This window comes from Molothrus ater, chromosome 14, assembly GCF_012460135.2.
Source record: "Molothrus ater isolate BHLD 08-10-18 breed brown headed cowbird chromosome 14, BPBGC_Mater_1.1, whole genome shotgun sequence".
In the NCBI taxonomy this organism is placed as follows: Eukaryota; Metazoa; Chordata; class Aves; order Passeriformes; family Icteridae; genus Molothrus; species Molothrus ater.
The window spans coordinates 15713466-15733637 of record NC_050491.2 but is presented as its reverse complement, the minus strand read 5'-3'; the positions used below and the strand labels follow the sequence as shown (position 1 = coordinate 15733637).

General features: G+C 48.0%; 1 protein-coding gene and 1 long non-coding RNA gene across 2 annotated transcripts; one reads left to right on the top strand and one right to left on the bottom strand.

Annotated features, from left to right (window-relative positions):
- The first annotated feature begins 676 nt into the window (after window positions 1-676).
- On the top strand, window positions 677-17819 carry POF1B (POF1B actin binding protein). The gene is made up of 15 exons (XM_036401831.2): window positions 677-1018; window positions 6066-6104; window positions 6487-6588; window positions 7977-8141; window positions 9074-9204; window positions 10109-10136; window positions 10956-11030; window positions 13173-13265; window positions 13873-13986; window positions 14142-14294; window positions 14396-14506; window positions 15118-15246; window positions 15522-15595; window positions 15685-15799; window positions 16838-17819. Exons 1-15 carry the CDS (start codon window positions 677-679, stop codon window positions 16841-16843), a joined length of 1677 nt encoding a protein of 558 aa, XP_036257724.2. The 3' UTR covers window positions 16844-17819.
- LOC129046824 (uncharacterized) lies at window positions 12267-19781 on the bottom strand. The gene is made up of 3 exons (XR_008508609.1): window positions 18484-19781; window positions 18317-18388; window positions 12267-17066 (listed from the first exon to the last, which is right to left on the bottom strand). It is a non-coding gene; the product is annotated as an uncharacterized LOC129046824 (long non-coding RNA).
- Window positions 19782-20172: the final 391 nt, after the last annotated feature.

The window sequence follows — 20172 nt, the reverse complement described above, 5'->3', positions numbered from 1 at the left end:
TAGATGGGATACTGGGGAAAATCTTTCCCTTTGAGGCTGATTGCCCAGAGCCATAGGTTGCCCAGAGCTGCTATGGCTTTTCCATCTCTAGAAGTGTCCAAGGCCAGGCTGGACGGGGCTTGGAGCATCCTGGGATGGTGGAAAGTGTCCCTGCCGACAGCAGGGGATGGAACTGGATGGTCCCTTTCCACCCAGACCATCCAGGGATGCTCAGATCAGCCGGTCACCGAGGCAGCCCCTGCTCTGCGGTGCAGGGATGCAGGCACAGAACGCGCTCCCTTCCTGGCAGCTGCTGCTCCAGGCACAGCTCCTGCGAGGCCACCGCGGCTCCTGCAGGTGGGAACGGCTCTGTGCCAAGTTCATAACCTCCCGAGAAAAGAGTATTTAAGTTCATTTGAGCAGCAGGTAACTGTGGCTTTACACTCCCTACACACGTTGCAAAGAGACCAACACCAGAGTGCTTTAGTGAACAGCGCGGGGTTTGCTTTCCTCAGCGCTGGGCGCTGTTTCGCTGCGGTGCTGTACGGGGAGCGGAGCCCGTTCCGGGCAGCGCCGGGGCCGGGGCCGGGGCGGGGTCGGCCCGGGGCTCCCCGCCCGCAGGTGCGGCCCGCCCAAGGCGCGGCCCGCGCAGGTAAAGCCGGAGCGGCCCCGCCGCCACGGCCGCAGTCCCGCCGCGATGTTCGGGGTGCAGCAGCAGCAGCTGCAGCCGCCCGCGCTGCCCCCGCACGTCCAGCAGCAGCAGCAGCAGCACCACTACTACCGGCGGCAGCAGCACTACAGCACCCTGCCCGCCCGCCGGCCCTGCCCCGAGCCGCCGCCCTGCCCCGAGCCCCCGCCGTGCCCGGAGCCGCCGCGGCCGCTGCCCTGCCTGGACCCCGCTCCGCACCCGCAGCAGGACGGCGCCGTGGCCTACGACCGGGTGCGCACCTACGGGCCGGGCTGCCGCCGGCTCAGCACCTCCTGCTCCTCCCGGGCCGCCTCGCCGCTGGACTGCGGCCACGGCTGCGACCCGCCACAGGTACGGCGGACACGGCCTGGCCCCGGCCTCGGCCCCTCGGGGGCTGCTCCCGGCCCGGATCAGGGGCCGTCGAAGCCAGAGCCCGACCCCGGGAGCTCCGGCGGGGCGGAGGCTCTGAGGGTCGGGCCGGGCTCCCCCGGGGTGGGACGGGTCCAGCCCCGGCCCCTCCGCGCGTTTCCCCCTGTGGGAAAGCCGCTGTGGCCGCTCCCCGCCGTCCCTCCCCAGGCTGTCCCCGGCCAGGGATGCGCTCCTGGCACCGTCCCCAGGCTGGCCGGGCTGTCCCCGGGCAGGGATGCGGTCCCTGGCACCGGCTCCAGAGCGGTGTCACCTTTTCGCACCCTTTAACGCAGCTTTGGCCGGTTCTGGCCCAGCCCGGCCCCGCAGGCGCTGCTCCAGTCCCACGCCGGGATGTCACCGCGCCGCTCTGCCGACTTGGGGCTGCTCATGTAAATAGAACTGGAAGCCGGTGTGGTTATTAGTTCTCTCTGAATCGATGGTGCTTAGTAAGGTCCGCCACTGAGGTGTTGGAGTCGGGCTTGGAAAGCCCTCGCAGTGCAGTTCAGCAGGTTTGTTGTGTGTGTATCCTAGGCATGGCTTGAAAGTATCGGTGGAATTGAATGTCATTTTAACACATGCAAAAGGTGTATTGAAACTAGAAACCTATAGCTTTAGAAAAGATTTGACTGCAAAACCAGAAAGGAGATCAAAATTTATTCACAACCCATTTTTTCCTCATACAGCAGAATGCCATTAACATCTCTAGGATTGCTCTGCTGTACTCAAATGGCAATGTACATTTGTTCAAGATTAACTCTTACTGAATTTTCTTTCCCGTGTTATATTTACCTGTCAGAAAGTCTGGATTAAGACCAATACAAGATCTGCATTCCTTTAAAAGCAGTATTTGCATAGTTTGAGGGCTGTTTTCCTCTCCAGGGTGGTTTATGTAAATCCTGGCAAGTGAGCGAGCAGCTGTGATAATAGAAGGACAAGAGGAAACAGCCTCAAGTTGTGCTAGCAGAGGTTCAGGTTGGATATTAGGAAAAAAAATCTTCATGGAATGGATGGTTAAGCATTGGAACACACTGCCCAGGGAATTGGTGGACTCACCATCCCTGGAAGTGTTCAAAAGTGTGTCTGTGGCACTTGAGGACGTGGTCGAGTGGTGGCCTGGGCCGTGCTGGGAATGATTGGACTCGATGATCTTGGTGAGTTTTTCCAGCCTGAACGAGTCTGTGATCATAAGGGCTTTGTAGGAGGTGGTAATGGCAGAGCCATTCCCTCTGCATCCAGGTTGTTAATCCTCTTTTGCAAGATGTAGGGCAGGAGTGTAAACACAGGTCTCTCACCTCCCAGATAAGTGATCTGCTCAGCTAGGCTGGATGATAGTCTGAATTGCAGTTAATTAATTAAATATTCATTGGCATAAACATTGCAGTCCCAAGCTTCCTCAGCCTAGATAAGAACGTGAACAAGGATTACAGACTCAAATGCTGTTGCTGCTCTATGGAGGATGTTTAATTTTCAGCATCTGTCATAGTCACCGAATCCATTATGTCCTGCTGATGAAAACTAATTTCTTGCTGAAGTGTTTTGCTGGACGAGACTTTAAAGCCAAGAGGGTGTAGCTCAGTCAGGCTTTGTGTGGGTTGCAGTTTCAGTGGTGGAGAAGGAAGGCGCCTAATACAGATTATTAGGAAGTTATTAAGGCAGAAAACAGTAACAAACAGGGAAGTCAGCTGGGAGGAGGCAGAAGTGGCACACTTGGTGCTGAATGGGAGTTGCCTCAGAGAAGCCCTGGGAGGGGTGCAGGACATTCCCCAGGAGTGGATCAGTTGCCCTTTGAGCCCATTGTGTGGGGCCATGTAAAGTGAATAATGGACTGACAGCAAACTCCCATCTGTGTTTGGTGTGCAGGAGGATTTGGGGTTAGGGGCAGCCCAGAGCTGCAGTTTCAGCTCTGTGCTGCTGCTAAAGCAAAGGGCTGGCTTTGAGCAATATTTCATTTGCTTCTGCAGAGCTTGTGTGGGTTAACAATAACAGACATGTACATCCCTGTTGACACAGTGCTAGTCTTCAGTCATGTGGCTGGGTGTGCTCCTGTGTTTATGTACACTTCTAATAAGCTGGGGAGAGGGAGAATTTGAAATTGCTGTGTGCACAGAGCACATGTGCTGGTACTTTTTGTCATTCAGGATTCAGGGTTTTTTTACTTTCCTGGTTTGTTTTGTCCTTGGAGTAATTCACAGCAAATTTTGCTCTGCTTGATCTAAATGAGAAGTGTTTGGAATAAATTCCCTTCCAGCGTGGTTTATGTGTATGAATCCCTTCTCCATGGTCATGAAAAGATAATTAATGAAGTGGCACATATAAAATGTTTGCAGAGGGCAAAACCCTTACAGGTTTTGTAGAGGTTCTCTGTCTATGTGAGAAATTTTGGGAGTCAGGTGTTTGTGTGGCTGGGCTCAGTTCTGTGACGTGCAAAGGGCTCCCATGAAAATGGTGGAATATTAACCAGCTTTAGGGCTGGTCTGTGGGGTAACAGCCTCCAAGTCAGCCTGCCATTTCCCCATTTCACCTGCCAACTGGAACTCATAAATTATGAGCAGATGACTGGATTGCTTGTCATTAGCAAGACAATGTATTGTGGATAAAGGCCTTTGACATAAATTAAATTCTCATTTTCATCTCTGGGTTGGCTGAAGCCAAGGGTAACCTGTTGAAATTTAAAAAAAAAAAAAAGGGACATTTGATTGCTTCTACATAAAATTGGCACACTAAGGATAAATGTATCAAGTGCTTATTCTAAAATTTAAAAATGTTATTTAGAAATCTTAAAGACTAGCAAAAATATTCATGCAAGTTTTAGTGTTACCTTTTAAAATTCTCTTTATAAGCCCCATGGCAGGGGGTTGGAACAGAAGGACTTTAAAGTCCCTTCCAACCCAAAGCATTCTGTGATTCTGTAGAACAGACCCAGACTGACTGCTCAGGCTATCAGGAATTCTAAACCCACAAAAACACTGGGCTTTCCCTTTGGAATCCCACCTTCCCCTTCCTTCTCCCAGACAGAAAATGCTGCATCTCCAGACACTGCATCTTCTGATTGCTTGGAGAGTGTGCCCCTTGGGAATGCTGGAAAACAGAAACAGCCCAAGATCCCTTTCCATGTTCCCACTGCTGGGGACAGCTCCAGAGGTCTTGGAGGTGGCAGCTCCTTGTGCAGAGCCCTGAGCTGTGTGTGGGCAATCCAGGCTGGCACAGACACAGCATTTCTGCCTCTTGGTCCCCTCCCAGCCTGTGCCAGTCCAGCCTGCTTGGCTGGAATGGGAGAAAGGGCAGGCAAATCCCTGTTTGTAAAGCAGCTCCTTGAAAATGAAAGAGTTTGGGTATCTCAAAAATAAGCATAATTTTATCCAGGCAAAACATTCTTAGGTTCTGCATAATATTGCATATACAATGAGAATATTATAAAGGTCTGTTTCAACTTAAAATGCTGCAGACTCCTGTGCTGTGGGTTTATTCCTCTGAGACAGCCTGGATGTGTTATCCTCTCTAGACTTTGAGTTAGCCCTGGCCCGTTTGTCCAGCCTTTGAGCAGATTGCAGGGCTGTTGTTCAGTGTCACCCAATGGCCATGTGCTGTCCCTGTGCTGGGATGAGCAGTCCCTGCTGTCCCAGGGCTCTCTGCTGTCACAGCTCCGTGTGCTCTCAGGGACACCGGGCTCGGGCTGTGCCTGCTCTGAGACCCGCCTGAAGGAGGGACCAGTGGCCATTCCTGTGCTGAGTATTTCACCTTTTAGTTCCAGTTCTGCAGGAGTTGGTGGTGCAGGATTGGGCTGTATGTCCCACCCCTCTGTGCTGTGTCCCCAGAGTCCTGCTGGCACATGGGGTGGCAGCAGCACTGAGCAGCTCCCCAAGTTTCTGCAGCAGTTTTAATTTTGAAATTTCTTAATTACTCTGACTGCTGCAAAAAACCGTTTCTTTTCTGCTTTTGTTTCTCTTTCCTGGTGCTGTTATGATTCACTTTTGGGAGGTTTGGAAAACTGCTCCAGGCTTGCTAAACTTATGCAACAGTTGATAGGAGACCTGACCTACTTCAGAGCTGCTCTCACCTGGCTGAGAATGTGGCTGAGACTGAGCTGCAGCAACATAAACTTCCCCCTGGCTTTGGGGAAGAAATGATTCATTATGAAAATTGGAGGTCTGTGCTGTCAGGGAGGATAAACAGTATGCTGCAAACTGACAAATTGCCCAGCCCTTAGATTGGGTTCAGTGGCAACTCTGCTTGTTTGGGTAAAGACCTGGATGTGAAGGGTTGAAGCAATGTGTAATTTTTTAGAACTGGTGGGGGACAGTGTCTGCAATTGCTTCTAGACAGTGCTGGGGCAAAACCTGAAGAAATCTGTTTGAAAACAAAGCTGTTGTGAGGGTCAGATTCTTGTAATTTCAAGAGGCACATCTCATTTTTCATTGCAGATGCTCCATGTGGGCATCATTCCCAGAGGTGGCTGCTGTGGAGTTGTGTGCACTGGATGTGACCCAGGGGGTTCTTGGGCAGCTCCTCTACCTGTTCACTTCTGAGTTTAAGCAGAATCCAAATTTTCATGCCTTGGTGGAACAAAAAGCACATGATGCATCTCCATCTACACCAGCTGAGTTTGATGTGTAACGTGAAAAAACCGAAAATAAAAGTTGTGGGCTGGAACAGGGACATAGGATCCAGGAAGGCTCATCCAGCTTTGATTAGTAGCCTGTTTTGCTGCACTTACAGAAAATATGGATTGATTCCCTCAGACCTGCCAGGAGGGGACTGAGAAAAAGAAAAACCCAACTCCTAAAATGCGGTGATGGATTGTGTCTTGCCATGCTGCACATGGACCAATTCCTTTGGGGTGGGAAGGCCCTGGGTTTAGACCATCTCCAGGTGATTGTGGCCAGTGGATCTCAAAGTATTCACAGCCAATGTCCATAATCAGATTCCTCTGCCAGAAGAGGAGTTGGAGGTTGGGCTGCAGTAATCCTGAACCTTTTTTCCTCCCTTGCAGGGCACCATCCGCAGGATCATTATCGAGAACCCGGAGCAGGTAGGGAAACTGGGCTGGGTGTCCCTCAGCTCCTCCGTGGGGCATGATGAACACTCTGAGAGCACACAGCTCACACCTCTGAGGCTGAGAGGTGGAATTAGGAGGGGTTGAAAACACTGCAGAATGGCCACTCAGGCTCCCACCTCTCAGCATTCAGTCTTTATTAATATTGATTAATTACTAATTGTTTCTACCGTATTTATTTCACACAGTCCCTATGCAAGCACAGCCACTTTGTTTCCAAATGGACACACACTCACACGTTCACATCCTAAAGGACATCTCACATATCTCTAAATTTTCTATTTTAGTCAAAAATACACTAATCCTGAGTTTGCTGTTTGACAAGATTGATGGATGTTTTTATTTATGTGTTTTACAGGAGCCATTATCCCCTTTTCTTAGAGGGGCCAGTTTCTCTCCTGGAAATAATGTCATCTATGAAAAAACAATAAGAAAATATGAGCTATTAAATCCCCTCCAAGTAAGTTGGGTGTTTATATTATCTGTTTGCAGAAGAAAATTGAGTTGGTAGCAGGAAATTGATGTTTCTGGGTTGGGTTGGCTCTGGGTTTTTTTTCTTATTTTTGTTAGGAGTAGCTGCCAACCTGAGAACTGCCTTGTTGTGATCTAGGATACATTCTCAAAGTAAATGAAGCAGTATTTAAGGAGAGCAGAAAGTGGAATGTTTGCCATGTTTTTCCTAAGAATTTATTATTAATTAACACTGAAAACTGCTGTTCTATCTCTAATATTGTCAGTCTGTATCTGAATAGGGGCTATGAATTAGTTTTTTGGAATAGCTTCATAATGGAACAACCAAGATACATTTTTAGAAAAAAAAATCAAAACCACAATTTTTTATTTTACTGACTCTTGAAAAAATATATTTGGCAAATCTGTCTAAAATTTCATCTCACAATTGGTATTTTGTCAAGAGCAAAAATATTGCTCCATTTTATTGCTCTGAAACATTTCCAACAGGAAAAAAAATGGAAATTTAACATATCTCCGAGTGATTTACCTGAGGTTTTTTTTTTTTACTTTTTTAAAATGAAACTTTTCATGCCTCTCTGGATTTTAGACAGCTAAATTCTGTGATATTTCCTGGTCTCTGAAGTGGAAAAGGAAAAAAAAAAACGTAATTACAAATAACAGCTTCTTTCTTTCTGCAGATGATGTGCAAAGAAAAGAATAAAAAATTGTGGACTTTAGGCCTGGAAACCATAGTTTTACTTCTGGTTTTTGTTACCTGGCCTGTGTTTAGATTTAGGTAAAATCAGGAGCATAGTTCTAAAGGAAATTTTCATGTGTAGTGGGACATCCACCTTGGGAAAGGTTTTTTGCCTGTGCTCACTGGCAGCTACTAAAATTGGAAGGAGAATTGGTGAATTACAGCCCTGAAGTATGAAAGTGTGAGCCAAACTCACATTCAGTTAGGAATAAAAGTGATTTCATTTGGATTATTAAAACATCCGAAGCCACCACCAGCACTGCCAGTCACAGGCACGTTTCATTCGCTGCTGAGGCTGATGTCCCACCCCTGCAGTCACTGACAGGGCCTTTCTGCCCCAGCCGGGGCATTTCCCACCATGCAGTGCCCAGCATTAACCCTTTCTGCCCCAGCCGGGGCATTTCCCACCATGCAGGGTACCAGCATTAACCCTTTCTGTGCCAGCCGGGGCATTTCCCACCATGCAGGGTACCAGCATTAACCCTTTCTGCCCCAGCCGGGGCATTTCCCACCATGCAGGGTACCAGCATTAACCCTTTCTGCCCCAGCCGGGGCATTTCCCACCATCCCTTTCTGTGCCAGCAGGGGCCTTTCCCAGCCCGGCAGGGTGCCCAGCACTGACAGGTCCTTTCCCGCAGGAGCGGCAGTTCCCGGTGTGCCCGCCGGAGCCGTGCCCGCCGCCCCCGGTGCTGCAGCAGTGCCAGCAGACACAGACGGGCGGTCCCTGCGAGCTGTGCCCGGGCCCGGGGAGTGACGAGTGCCGGGGACACCCCGTGAGGAGGAGCACGGCCCCCCCCGAGCTGGTGAGGGCTCCGTGGTTCGTTCTCGGTGTGGTTCGTTCTTAGGCAGGGACAGAACCCCGGGAGTGAGCACTTTCATGGCTCTGCAGCCTCCAGAGGTTTGTGTGGGGCTCAGCACCACATCCTTGTCACTGAGCAGGGGCTGTGTGTCTGTCTGGGACTGTGCAAGGCTTTCTCACGGGCTGTTGGGGGGGAAGGGCTGTTTGAGAGTTGTATTTCTCATTGTCACAGACCTGTGCTCAGGTGTGCACTGACTGAAATGAGCCTGTGGTGTTGAGCTGGGCTCAGTCTCACGGGGCTGTTTGGTTTTGCTTTTCTTTACCCATCAATTCAGTCGGGTTTCACCTGTCAGTCTGTACACAAAGACTGCGGGATGCACAGCCTCTGCTTTGGAAGGAAACACACATTGGCTTTAGAACCTTGGCAAACATCAGCTCAGGGTTCCTTTCCTCCTATGCTGATCAGCCAGGGCTTCAAATGTATTTCAATTTGATGCAAAAGTTGTTGACACAAATTCAGTGGAATCACTAATGCTTCCTGGTGTACCTGCAGCCTGTTAGTGCAGCTGGGGAGGGAGTGCAGCAGGTCCCTCCTGTGCACCCAGTTGGTGTTTGGGTGACAAACACCCTTGTCAGACCTGTGCAGAACCTTCCAGAGCTGGGCACTCCTATCAACCGGCTCAGGACACTCAGCTTGGGCTGAGGACACAGCTGTGGAAGCAGGACTTTGCTGGTTCTTGTTGTTCTAAAGGAAGTCATTCCTCTCTGTACAGTTTACTGAAAACCAGCAGACGTGGAACACTCACTACCAAGAAAAGTGTAAATTAATTGAAAATTGCTAAAAGCAGCCAAATCCTACCTGTAGCATTTTCACGTTCAGCTTTATCCCAAAGAAGGGATCCATGCTATCCTGATGCCCTGCCTGTCTCCTGCCAGGTGAGCTGCCCCCAGGACAGCCCTGAGCAGCTGGACTGTCGCTTCTTTGGGGAGCTGCTGGCCGAGCTGCACCGCAAGAGCAATGACCTGTACAGCTGCCTGCTGCAGCACGTGGAGAAGATTGGGACAAGGTACTGCCACTGGCCCTGTCATTCTGTGTCCCAGACATCCAGGTGTTTGTGAATTGGTTGTACTCCTTGTTTCTTCCTGACAGCTGGAATTGGCTGGATGTTTTACACATTCATCTGATTTGCAAGTAACCGAGGGCATAGAAATGCTGTAAGCCAAGGAAATTTATTGAATGTGATGCTTAAGAATTGTGTCTCCCATACATGTTTTTTCACTGAGCAAACAAGAACTTCCAGCACACTCTGACATATATTTCATGACACAATTCTATTGCTGTGTCCTGAACAACCCAAATGTCCAAATTCCCTCGGTCCTGTTGTGTCATTGTGTCATGGATTAAAGGCCAGCCATCACCAGGCACAAAGCTCAGTCTCTACATCCAAATGAACATAAAGCACATTTTCTGCAGAGCCCTGCAGATCATCTCTGGCAAGAAATGAGAGTCACAGCAGGCAGTGCCCTGCACAACCTTGCCTCCTTCCCTCCCATCATCCTCATTCTTCCCCCTCACTCCCAATCTTGTCTGGTGCCTTTCAAGGTCACTGAATAAGAAAAGTGGTCCTGTAGCAGGAGGAAAAAGGAACTTAACCATCACAGAAACCCTGAGTCAACCCTTGGAGCAGGGCAGGGAATTGCAGCAGAGTTATGGGCAAACCATTACCCAGGCAATTAAGGGAGTAATTGGATTTACTGCCCATAATTGGGATAACTGCCCAAAGGACTGGGGATAGTCAGCCTGTGTTTGCTGTGCTGCTGTAGGACTCCAGGAATTCCTCCACAGGGGGAAGGTAATGACTCTTCAGCTGAGAAAGACCCTTCCTTGCTCTGTATTGTCCAGATAATCTTTTAGTGGTGAATATGGGCCTGAATCCTGAAAGTTCTCAAGCTGCTTTTTGTGTTTTACAGGAACCACGACATCGAATTCACGTGCCAGGTAAGGCCCAGGCTGTCCCTGCCACCACTGGGGGAGGGCTCAAGCAAACAAAGCCAAAGCAGCTGAAATGAAGGAGGCTGATCTTGGTTAGTTAATGCTTCCTGCTTGGTAAAAACATTCAGAGCCTGAAAACCACTGCCAGGCAAGTATTTGCAAATGTGATAATACTGAAAAGAAACTTCAAGAATTTGCATTATTCCAGTATGAGAGTCAAATTTTGGAAGTCTCCTGCTGCTCCACTAATGGTTTCACTGGAAAATGAAACTTGTACAGGTACCTGTGTTTTTACAATGTGTTTTTTGCAAAGGCTCTTTCACTCCCTGGCCAGTGAAACTGCTGCTGAGCAGCAGGTGCTGCACCTTTGAAGGCATTCAGTGTGAATGGGGCAGAAATCCCTGTCCAGGGTTCACCTGCAGGAAGCAAATGCCGCTGAATCCTGGCAGCATCTCCTGGTGGTCATCTGGGGTTTATTGGCAGCCCATTCAGAGGTTTTGCCCCACCATAAACTGCTGGGAGTTGTTGTAGCATCAGCTGTTAATTCCTGAGAGAGGATTGGTTTGAATACTGCTTTTAAATGTTGAATTTAAGCATTTGAATATATGCTTCATGTATCACTTTATCTCACTTTGTACATGCCCCACATATAAAAGACTTTGGAAGTTTTCTGGATAGACTTTGATCTATTTTTGTTCTTATTTGCCTCGTACTGAAGATGTTTTTCATAGCAGAGCTGTGTAATTAATGAAGAAACCACATTACTAATCTCCCAGGCAAAATTCTTAATCAAGATGTCTCCCCTTTCCTCCCTTCTTTGCTTAGACTGAAGATATTGAAGAATTAATTCCCAAAGGACTGTCTGAGGCAACAAAGCAGCAGATTCGTTATCTCCTGCAGGTATGGGAGCTTGGCAGCCTGTAGGAGCTGGGGGTAGGAGCTGGCTCACACACAGGATGGCCTTGGTACATAACAGCCTTCACTCTGTATTCCCTCATCCCATTGTTTCTGGAGTGGGGGTGTGGAATGGTGGCTTTAAAGGAAGTGTCACATGGACCCACTTGTGTATTTTAAACAGCTCTCCTGGGGCTTTCCTGCAGTTTCACTGAAACTCTCTTGGCTTTTGACCACTGACAGGAGAACAGGGACCTTTCATCTTCTGTGTTGTGTATTAAGGCTTTAAAAGCCAAACACAAACAGGAGGTGCTAAAAGCCCAGCAGCAGAGCCTGGATCCCACCTGCTCCCAGCCCAACCCCATGGCTGGGCATGGAGCAGGGAGGCAGCTGAAGAACCAGCCCAGGAGGACAAAACCCTTTACACCTGAACCACAACAGGAATGGTTCTGTTTGCTGCTGGCTGCCAAAAGCACAGCTCAGCACCCAGAGCTGCCTTTGCCAGGCAAGTGTGTCAGAGCAGGATCCAGGGCAGCCTCAGCAGGAGTGTCCTGATCTGGGCTCCCTCAGGTAGGGGAAGGGTGATCCTACCAGGGAGCTGCACCTTGGAATCACTTCCTGGTAAAAAAAAAAATCCATTGAAACGAGGTTGAGAAGGAGCAGCCTGGTCTGAGTTCACAGCTGCCCTGCTCTGACCTCTCCATCCCTTCCAACTGGAATTATTCTGTGCTTCCCTTACAAGGAAGAGGGACATCAACCCCATGGACATTCCAGCCAGCATGAGGGCATTCCATGGCCTCACACTGGCACACTGTCCTGGGAGGCTGGTTCAGCTCCAGGTGAAAAGCTGGAACAGGCATTTCCTGTTGTGACTGTGTCCAGCTGGTTTTACATCCTCACAGCTGTGATTATAAAATGCAGCCAGAATGGCTTTTGGGGAACCAGGTGTTGTCAGGATCCACCCGGGGAGCTCTCAGACTCCTTGGCCACCAGGACAGAGCAGGGAGGGAAGGGTTTGCACAGCCCAGGATCCCGAGCTGGGGATGCCCAGAGGCTCCTCTAAGGACACAGAGAACTCCACTGGAGAAGCACAAGGCACCTCTGGGATTTAGCAAGCTCTAGCACTAAGCAGTTGGTGAGTGGGGTTTTACTTATATTTTATAGTCTAAATTTCACCATTTGATTCAATTCCTTCTTTTAAACTACTCTATAGTGTATTGCACAATAAAACCAACAGAACCATAAGGCAAAAGTGAAATTCCACTTTAATGACAAAACACACAGGAGGGTTTCACTTTTGTCTGGCCAGGAAGAAACCACAGCTTTTGCACAGAATATTCAGCCCTTCCAGAAGCATTACAACTTGAGGAGTTGTTTTGTGTGTCCTTTCAAAGTCTCTTTTTCTTCTCTTGAATATTATAAATGTATCATGAAATGTAACAATTTATATTTTCACCTGAATCAATACACAGCTATTAAAGGCATTAAAATTAACATTCCAAAGGAGAACAGTGTTGGGCTGTGGTCACTTATGGTTTTCTCTTTCATCCAGGTGACTCCTTTCATCTTTGGGATCTTTTTCCTTTTAAAGGGAGGAGTTGGCTGTATGAGCCTTTTTAATTTAAATTTTTTAAAATGTTAATTAAATTCCCTCATCCTTGAGCCCAAAGCTTTGCCAGATCTCAAACATGACTCATTCCTCTGTGCCTTTTCAGGCAGGGCAGTAATTTTTAAAAATCAGTGTGAGCACAAAGCTTTTAAAGCTCAAATAATAATTGTACAATATTAACACAATATTTATTTATAACATTTATAAATGTTATAAATTTAAAACATTTATTTATAATATTTATAACAATATTTATTTTTCCCTTTATTGGTGTACAAAGGCAGTTCCTTACCCTGTTGTTCTTTCCATTTTAACAACGTTGTCCTGTGTTACAAGGCAGAAATTGAACGCTGGCATTTGCAGAACAAAGAGCAAGGAAAATGTTTCCTGTAGAAACTGTGGGCACTTCAAAGGATGTGCAATGGTTTCAGAAGTTACTGTCAGCTGTAAAGCAGTTTCTGTTCTACCTCTTGTCAGGCATATTGTAAACAAAGCTGCCTAATTAATCCCAATTATCCTTTTCATTTCTTCCCTCCCAGATGAGAGCGACATCGGACAAATCCCTGAGACTTGTGCTTTCCACCTTCAAGAACCTGCGGGAGGAGCTCTGCCATCTGCAGGATGACCTGGGGGTGAGTCCTGCTCCTCATCCAGCTCATCCAGCCGGCAGCAGGAGCCCAGGGCTGGCGCTCCAGGCTGTGCCTGTGCTGGTGGCAGTGGCTGCTCTCTCAGTACCTCAGGGGGCTGGATGGACACGGGTGGCTTTGGCAGCTCCCCAGGCCCCGTGGCTGTGGATGCAGGCAGCAGACAATTCCTGTTGGGGAAGCAGCAATGTTTCCCACACCAGCCCAAGTGCTTGGCACTGCTGGGAATGTCACAGCATTGTCCTGGAAACGTTGAAGGAGAAGAGTTTGAATTTGAACACAGAACAAGGAGTTGGGTGCAGTGGGCTCAGTTTTGGGGTGGTTTTTGTTTGTTTGGGGGTTTTTGTTGGCTTCTACTTAAATTGTTTCTGGGGCAGACTGGAAGGGCAGTGTCTAGGATCCCAGTGCTCATCAACCAGCACAAAGCCACAGGCACTACAGTGTGTGCTATGTACCTAAACCCCAAACTTTCAAGACAGTTGAGCATTCTCAGTTCTAAAACTGAGAATTATTAATGACTGTGTTGCACTTTATGGAAAGGGTTTACTGAAAAATTGCAGCTTTTGACTGTAAACTTCTGACTTTTGTCCTGCAGAAGCTGGAAACTGACAATGTGTTGCTGAAGAAGGATTTGGCTTTTAAGGATTCCCAAGTGAAAGAATATGAAACAATGCTGGCTTCTCTGAGGGAGAACAATCGTCAGCAGCAGGTAAATCAAGAAACATTTCCAGTGTCATTGCAGGCAGCCAAAATGGGGGCAATTTGCAGACTTCTGGGTGCTCTGAGTAACTGCTGCCTGCTGTGTGTGTGATGCTGTTCCTCCCCTGAGGAACTCCAGGTGCTCATTCCCCCTGTGCTCTGCAGCAAGGGCTCAGGGACAGCACTGCCAAATGCCGCTCGCTGGAGGAGCAGCTCCTGTCCCTGCGGCTCAGCGAGGGCGACAAGGACTGCCAGCTGAAGGAGCTGGAGTACAGCAAGAGGGCCCTGGAGCAGGAGATCCAGAGCCTCAAGCTGCAGGTGAGGGCTCACCTGGCTGGGTGCCAGACTCAGAGGGATCAGTGTAAGAAAAGGAATGATGAAAACTCTCTTTGTAAAATAAAACTGGGTTCTTTGTGCAGAGCTGCTCCAGCCCGACCCTGCAGACCACGACGGACGAGCTGTCCAGCCGCTACGTGGAGATGATCAACAACCTCAGGGAGGACAAGGACAGGGAGATCCGCAGCCTCAGGGTGAGGGGCTCTGCTGGCTGTGTGCAGGGACAGCTGCTCCTGCACTTGGAGCAGCAGGGATCTTCCACAGGCACTTTTTGGGTGTTTTTTGGCTGTGCAGTTACTTTACTCATAGACACTGCTGATGGTTTAAAACCTTTATAGTAGAACATAAAACTGTGCTTTTAAAAAAACCTGTTGTTTACATGAAGAAATTAGGGATCAACCTGGTTAGTGGGCTGTCCTAAAGGGATATTTTGTGTGTCCTGATAACATAGGAAATTAGTCAAAATATGCTTAATAGGAAACAAAAACAAATCCCAGTCACTGTGCTATGCAGGAAATGTCTCTCATGGAAATCAGTGGTAAAAGTCTCCAGCTCTGGAAGCCAATTCAACTTGTTCAGTGTTAGTTTAGCTTGAGAATTGTAAAACCATTAAATTAATACTGGGTAGAATTCAGTCCAGTTAGCACTTTCTGAATTTACTGTGTGGTTCAACTTCCTGACCTGAAAATCCCCGGGTCTCACTGTTGATGGTGTCTGTGAAATGCCACCCCCAGAGCCCTGGGTGGGTGCTGAGGGGCCCTGCCCAGAGCCCCCCACACCTGAGAGCTGCTGCCTTGTTCTGCAGTCCCAGCTGTGCCAGTTCCAGCAGGACATAACCAGGAGAGAGGGGAGCAACAGCGACTTGCAAATGAGGCTGCACGAACTGACATCGCTGCTGGAGGACAAAGAGGCTTTTATTAAACAACAGCAAGAGGTAAAATAATACAAGTTCTTCTCTAAGGGTTTTTGTGTTTAAGCCTCCATGGTACTGTGTAGGTGGAACCTAACCAGGAAGTCCCTTGTCCTCTCCTGGCTCGGGAAAGGGGGTTAGGATTTGTTCTACCTCAATGCTGTTCCTCTGCCAGCCTTCTGGAATGGCAGATTTTCAGACTGTTGAGACAAATTTCTGCAAATATTTTGTGTGGCTTTAGTGAACTGATACTTCAAAAAATAGGACTTCACATCAGTGTTTGCTTTTGGTTTTGTCAGGAGCTCTTCAGACTGAAGCATGAGAAGTTATCAGGCAGTCAGTCCCCTGGGGTGACAGCCATCATCACTAAAAAGTAACGTGTTATTCACCTTTTTTAAAAAGGCATCCTTTGGGCTTTCCTTTGTTTAGGCTCTGTTAAACAACCTGTTCAACTCTCTACAGGTACAGGAATCAGTATCCTATTCTGGGTCTCCTGTCTGATGACTACAAGGTCACATCACCTGTCAATAAATCACAAACGATTGTAATTGAGAGGACTGGAGAGATCTGGAAACATGTAAGTTACCTGGAAATGGACTGTTCCCTCTGCAATTCCTAAGTGTTCAATTTAACTTCAAAGCAAGTATTACCCGAACTGAGAGCTCAGCGATGCCCTCGTGGTAATTTAACTGCAAAAAGCAGAGTGACTGACTGCAGCCAGGGAACTCTCCTGGCCTTTGGAGCCGGCACTAATTGGTGGGTGTGGTACAAATAAAACCTTTTGTTGTTTTCTCTGGCACGTAATTACCCTGAACAAAAGCATCAGCGCTGCTCTAACAGCGGCCCCGGGGCGTTGCTGTACCGGGCAGGTGGGCAGGGACTGTGTCCTGCTGTACTCTCAGCGAGCAGGGATGTGGGAGGAATGTGCTCCTCTGCATTAGAAGCGATAATGACTCCAAGCCATTACTAAAACACACAAAGCACCACATCCCTGAAACTCACCCTGAGCCGGGGCAGTGACAAACCCAGGAATGCAGAAGAGTGGTGACATTTCAAGGAGTGATTCAGAGTAAAAATAGAAAACAGGGCTGCAGAAACTATTTCTATGACAGGCAGGGCTTGTGGTGCCAAGTCTGGCTGCAAGGTAAAGGCTGGAGAAATGGCAGGGTGGCCAAACAGGGGTGGTGGTGGCTGCAGGGACAAGGTCACAGCAGCACCTGGATACAAGCATGGGGGGACACAGCCAGGGGACAGTTCTGTGACAGCCTGAGCAGATGCAGGTAACACACCTGGCATGTCCCTCAAGGGGACCTTGCCTGCAGCAGGATTTAAAAAGCAAAAGGCTCAGGGCACTGGCAAAGAGCAGAGTTTTATTACTGATCCCTAAACCTCACCCAGGTGCATTGCAACCTAGTGAAATGTCAAGCAATGAAACAGCAATAGAGAAATGAAAAAATAAAGTGTTTGGTACAGAGGAAGGGCTCACGGATCCCCTTGGATGCTGTACAAGAGAAAACAAGTAGGTAATTAAATGAGATGCTTTATGGGAGATAGTTTGTTTCATAACAGAAACAGGTTTGTGTATTTCCTCTAACAAGCTGCTTGTTTCTTTTAGGAATGAGAGAAACCTCTGAGCCCTCAGAGCTGCTCTAAGGAGTTCACAAACCACTAAAACTGCTTTACTTTCTGCTCTTCTGCATCCAAGAAAAGGTTCAGTCTGATAGTGAGGAAGGCTGGGAAAACATTAAGGACTCACTTTTCCCTTGGAGGAGTGGGATGCTCTCCCTGTGTGGACTTCAGCTGTTCTTGACTAGCTCCTGTTCTTCAGCCAGTCCTCAGGCAGTCTAGGAGACAAAAGGAAGACACCTGAAACCTTTTCCTCTTGGTCCTTGTAGCCATGTTCTGTCTCTTCATGCTGAGTGGGAATGACCCCGATGGCAGCCCCACCCCTGCCACAGCTGCTTTCAGAGCAGAGTCACGGCCTGCACGGGAACTTCAGAAATACCTCACTGGGAACTGCTCCTCTCCTTACACCTGCCTCTGTCTGGGAAGCTCGGACCCAAAGGACAAAACTGCCATCAAACCCAGCTTCTGACCTGGCAAATGCCAGCAGGACCCAGTTCAGTGAAGGGCTGGGCCAAGGCTCATTTTAGAGAATGTTTCTGACCTCAGAGGTGATGTATCTTCAGCCCTAAACCAGCTGTATTTATTTGCTGTGCTTCAAATTTTCAAGAACTTGGTATATTTTTATATAGAAGAACTTTGTGTGAAAATAACTCATGGACTAAATTTCCTTATCAGACCAACCTGCCATTTACAATTTCCACTCTTTCAAGGACCACAGAAATTCTTTCAAACTGATTTGGTGTTCATGATTCAGTAGTTGTCTGAGCAACACAGCACAGAGACTCACAGGGAAAGTTTGCAATGCTGCAATCCAAAGGTGCTTTTTTATTGTGGGGGTTCTTGCTTTGCTTTCCTGCTGCAGCCATGTATTTCTGTTCCCAGATACTATAGACCCTAGGCAATGTTTAATGGGGAAAGAATGCTGGAGGCTACCTGTAACCATGAAATAAACCCAAGTCTAACTCTCTGGATCACTGTCTGTCTGTCCTGGAAACACCTTGTGTACAGCTGGAGGGAGGGCTGTAGCTGGTGTCTTGTTCCTCTCCATGAACCTTTCCAAGTGAAGGACTGGGGCTCTCAGGTGCTGCTGCATGTCCAGCTGACCTGGTGCTCTTTAGAGCCACGAGTAAAACCTGTTCTGCTGCTGCTCTTTGAGTGTGTCCAGGCTGAGATGGGCCTGCAGTTTCACCAGCCTGGCTTTAATTAGTTAAATACCCTCATTTGAAGGTGGAGTGCCTTGCCCCTCTGCATGCAGTAATTATTCTAAAACAGATTCTAAAGCAACCCCTTTTTCTGCAGAGTAGTGAATAAAAGGTCCAGCAACACTCAGACCTAATATGCTCCTGCCATGGGAGTGTCAGTGCAATAAATAATTTTAGTTACACTGTCAGCAAAAGACTTTTCACCTTTGGTGATCTGAAGCACAAAAAGGACTAAAGCACCATGGCTGTTCAATGCCATCAGTTACCTGTGCAGGGCTCTGGTGCAGCTGCTCCTTGAGCTCCCACCAGGGCCAGGGGTTCCCACAGCTCAGAGCAGGCTACAAAGAGCAGAAATGGGAGTCATTCATGGCCACAGTTCCTGACTGCTCATCCCAGCCATGGATTTCCTGAGCAGCCCCTCAGTGCCACCAACCTGTGTTTCCTCCACTCCATGGCACAGCACAGGAACTCCTTAAGGAGGGACAGGGCTCAGAGCAGGAGCTGCTGGGACTGGTGAGACAACTCCATGGCAAAGGCCACCATCAGGCAAATGCTCTTTTCAAATCCAGCTGATCCATCCCAGTGGAAACACCATCCTGGGGCAGCCAGGAAAGCTGCAGCCTGCTTACAAAAAGCCCAGGTTGCTGCTCAGGCCAGCCAGCTCTCTGTCCTGAGGACAAGGACAGCTCCTCCTGTAAATGCTACAGAGAAGAGACTGTAACACTTTGTACTCACAGCAAAAAACACAAAGCAATCATCAAAAAGATGAATTAGACTAGTAGATAAAGCATATGGCAATTTATTTATAGGCTGGTTTTGTTTTCAAACCATATGTATTTAAAAAGCAAATTTAGTATTTTTTACTATGAAGTACCTGTACCTGTTACTGTGGGCTCAGCTGTTCCCTCTTTGCTGTGGAACTGGAACTGATTTACCTCATGTGGTTTCTGCTGAAGTTTACAGAAAAACATTTTCTCATTTACTCAGCTCTCTAAATCCTGGTTAGAAACATTTTACTTTAGCTCATTTCCCACCTCAATTTTAAGCAGCTTCACCAAGACTTGTACATTTTTTCTAGGAACAAATTAGAAAGAAGTGTGGCTGTACACTATTTACTTTACAAAATTACAATAATATACATTCTGCCCCGTCCTTATCTGCCAGAATGCAGGTAAAGTTGCACTTGTTTTGCACTGAAAAGGAGAAAACTGTCTTCTTTGTTTTGACTGACCTTTCTGCAGTATTGAAGTTTCTCTGCCTCAGCTGTAAAATAAAAGCCAGACAGCCCTGGCTGGGAAGTCCCTGACAACTCCAGCAGCCACCAGTCCACACCCAGTTCCTCACCTTTACCTCCAGAGTTCTGCTGCAGCTCTTCCTCGTTTTCTCTCTCATTTATTGCCTTTAATTGTGGGCAGTTGAAACCTGAGGAAAGAAAAACACAGCTGATGATCAGGATGTGAATCACTTGTAACTGCACCTGTCAGCCCAATAAAAGCTGCACCAAACAGATCTGACACTTCAGAGCAAGCCAAGCCCTGCACACCTCTGGGAGGCTCTGCTTGCTCAAGCACCCCTGACCTGTCACAGCTCTCAAATATTTACTGGGACAGGGCATTGAGAAGGATTTGGGAACTGTCCCTCAAACTGCTGAGGACTCAGGTGCCATTTTATCCTTCCATTTCAGAAGATTTAAAACACCACTTATGTCAAGAACAGCAATCTACCTCCTGCTTTGATACAGAACAATTAATTACCTGATTATTTGGTCCATCTGTAGGGTGGAAAAATGAGCCAGCACAGCCATGGGCAGAGTCAGGGGTCATCTTCAGGTGAAGAAACTCCTTCAGTCCATGTATTCAACATAACATTCAGGAACAAAGCAGTGACATTGTCAGAAATCCACAGCCTTAAATCACAAAGATTTTTTTCCCTTCTGACTGCTGGGCACGCAAGGAAAAGCAGCAACAAAACCCAGATGAATTAATTTGTGTCTGCTTAACTTCTGCTCTTTGTGCAAAACCTACGAGTTCAGTGGCTCAAAGCCCGTTGGAAATCCTCAGTGAAGGGTTCATTTAATAGCACATGTTCTTCTTCAGCTTTTTAATCTGTTACTGATGGTGCA

What these genes read in the sequence shown, in the direction of transcription:
- POF1B (XM_036401831.2), top strand. Translation starts at nt 677, where the DNA reads ATGTTCGGGGTGCAGCAGCAGCAGCTGCAGCCGCCCGCGCTGCCCCCG. An exon ending in AGCTATTAAATCCCCTCCAA is followed by an intron (nt 6,589 to 7,976) that starts GTAAGTTGGGTG and finishes CCTTTCCCGCAG; the next exon opens with GAGCGGCAGTTCCCGGTGTG. An exon ending in GCACGGCCCCCCCCGAGCTG is followed by an intron (nt 8,142 to 9,073) that starts GTGAGGGCTCCG and finishes GTCTCCTGCCAG; the next exon opens with GTGAGCTGCCCCCAGGACAG.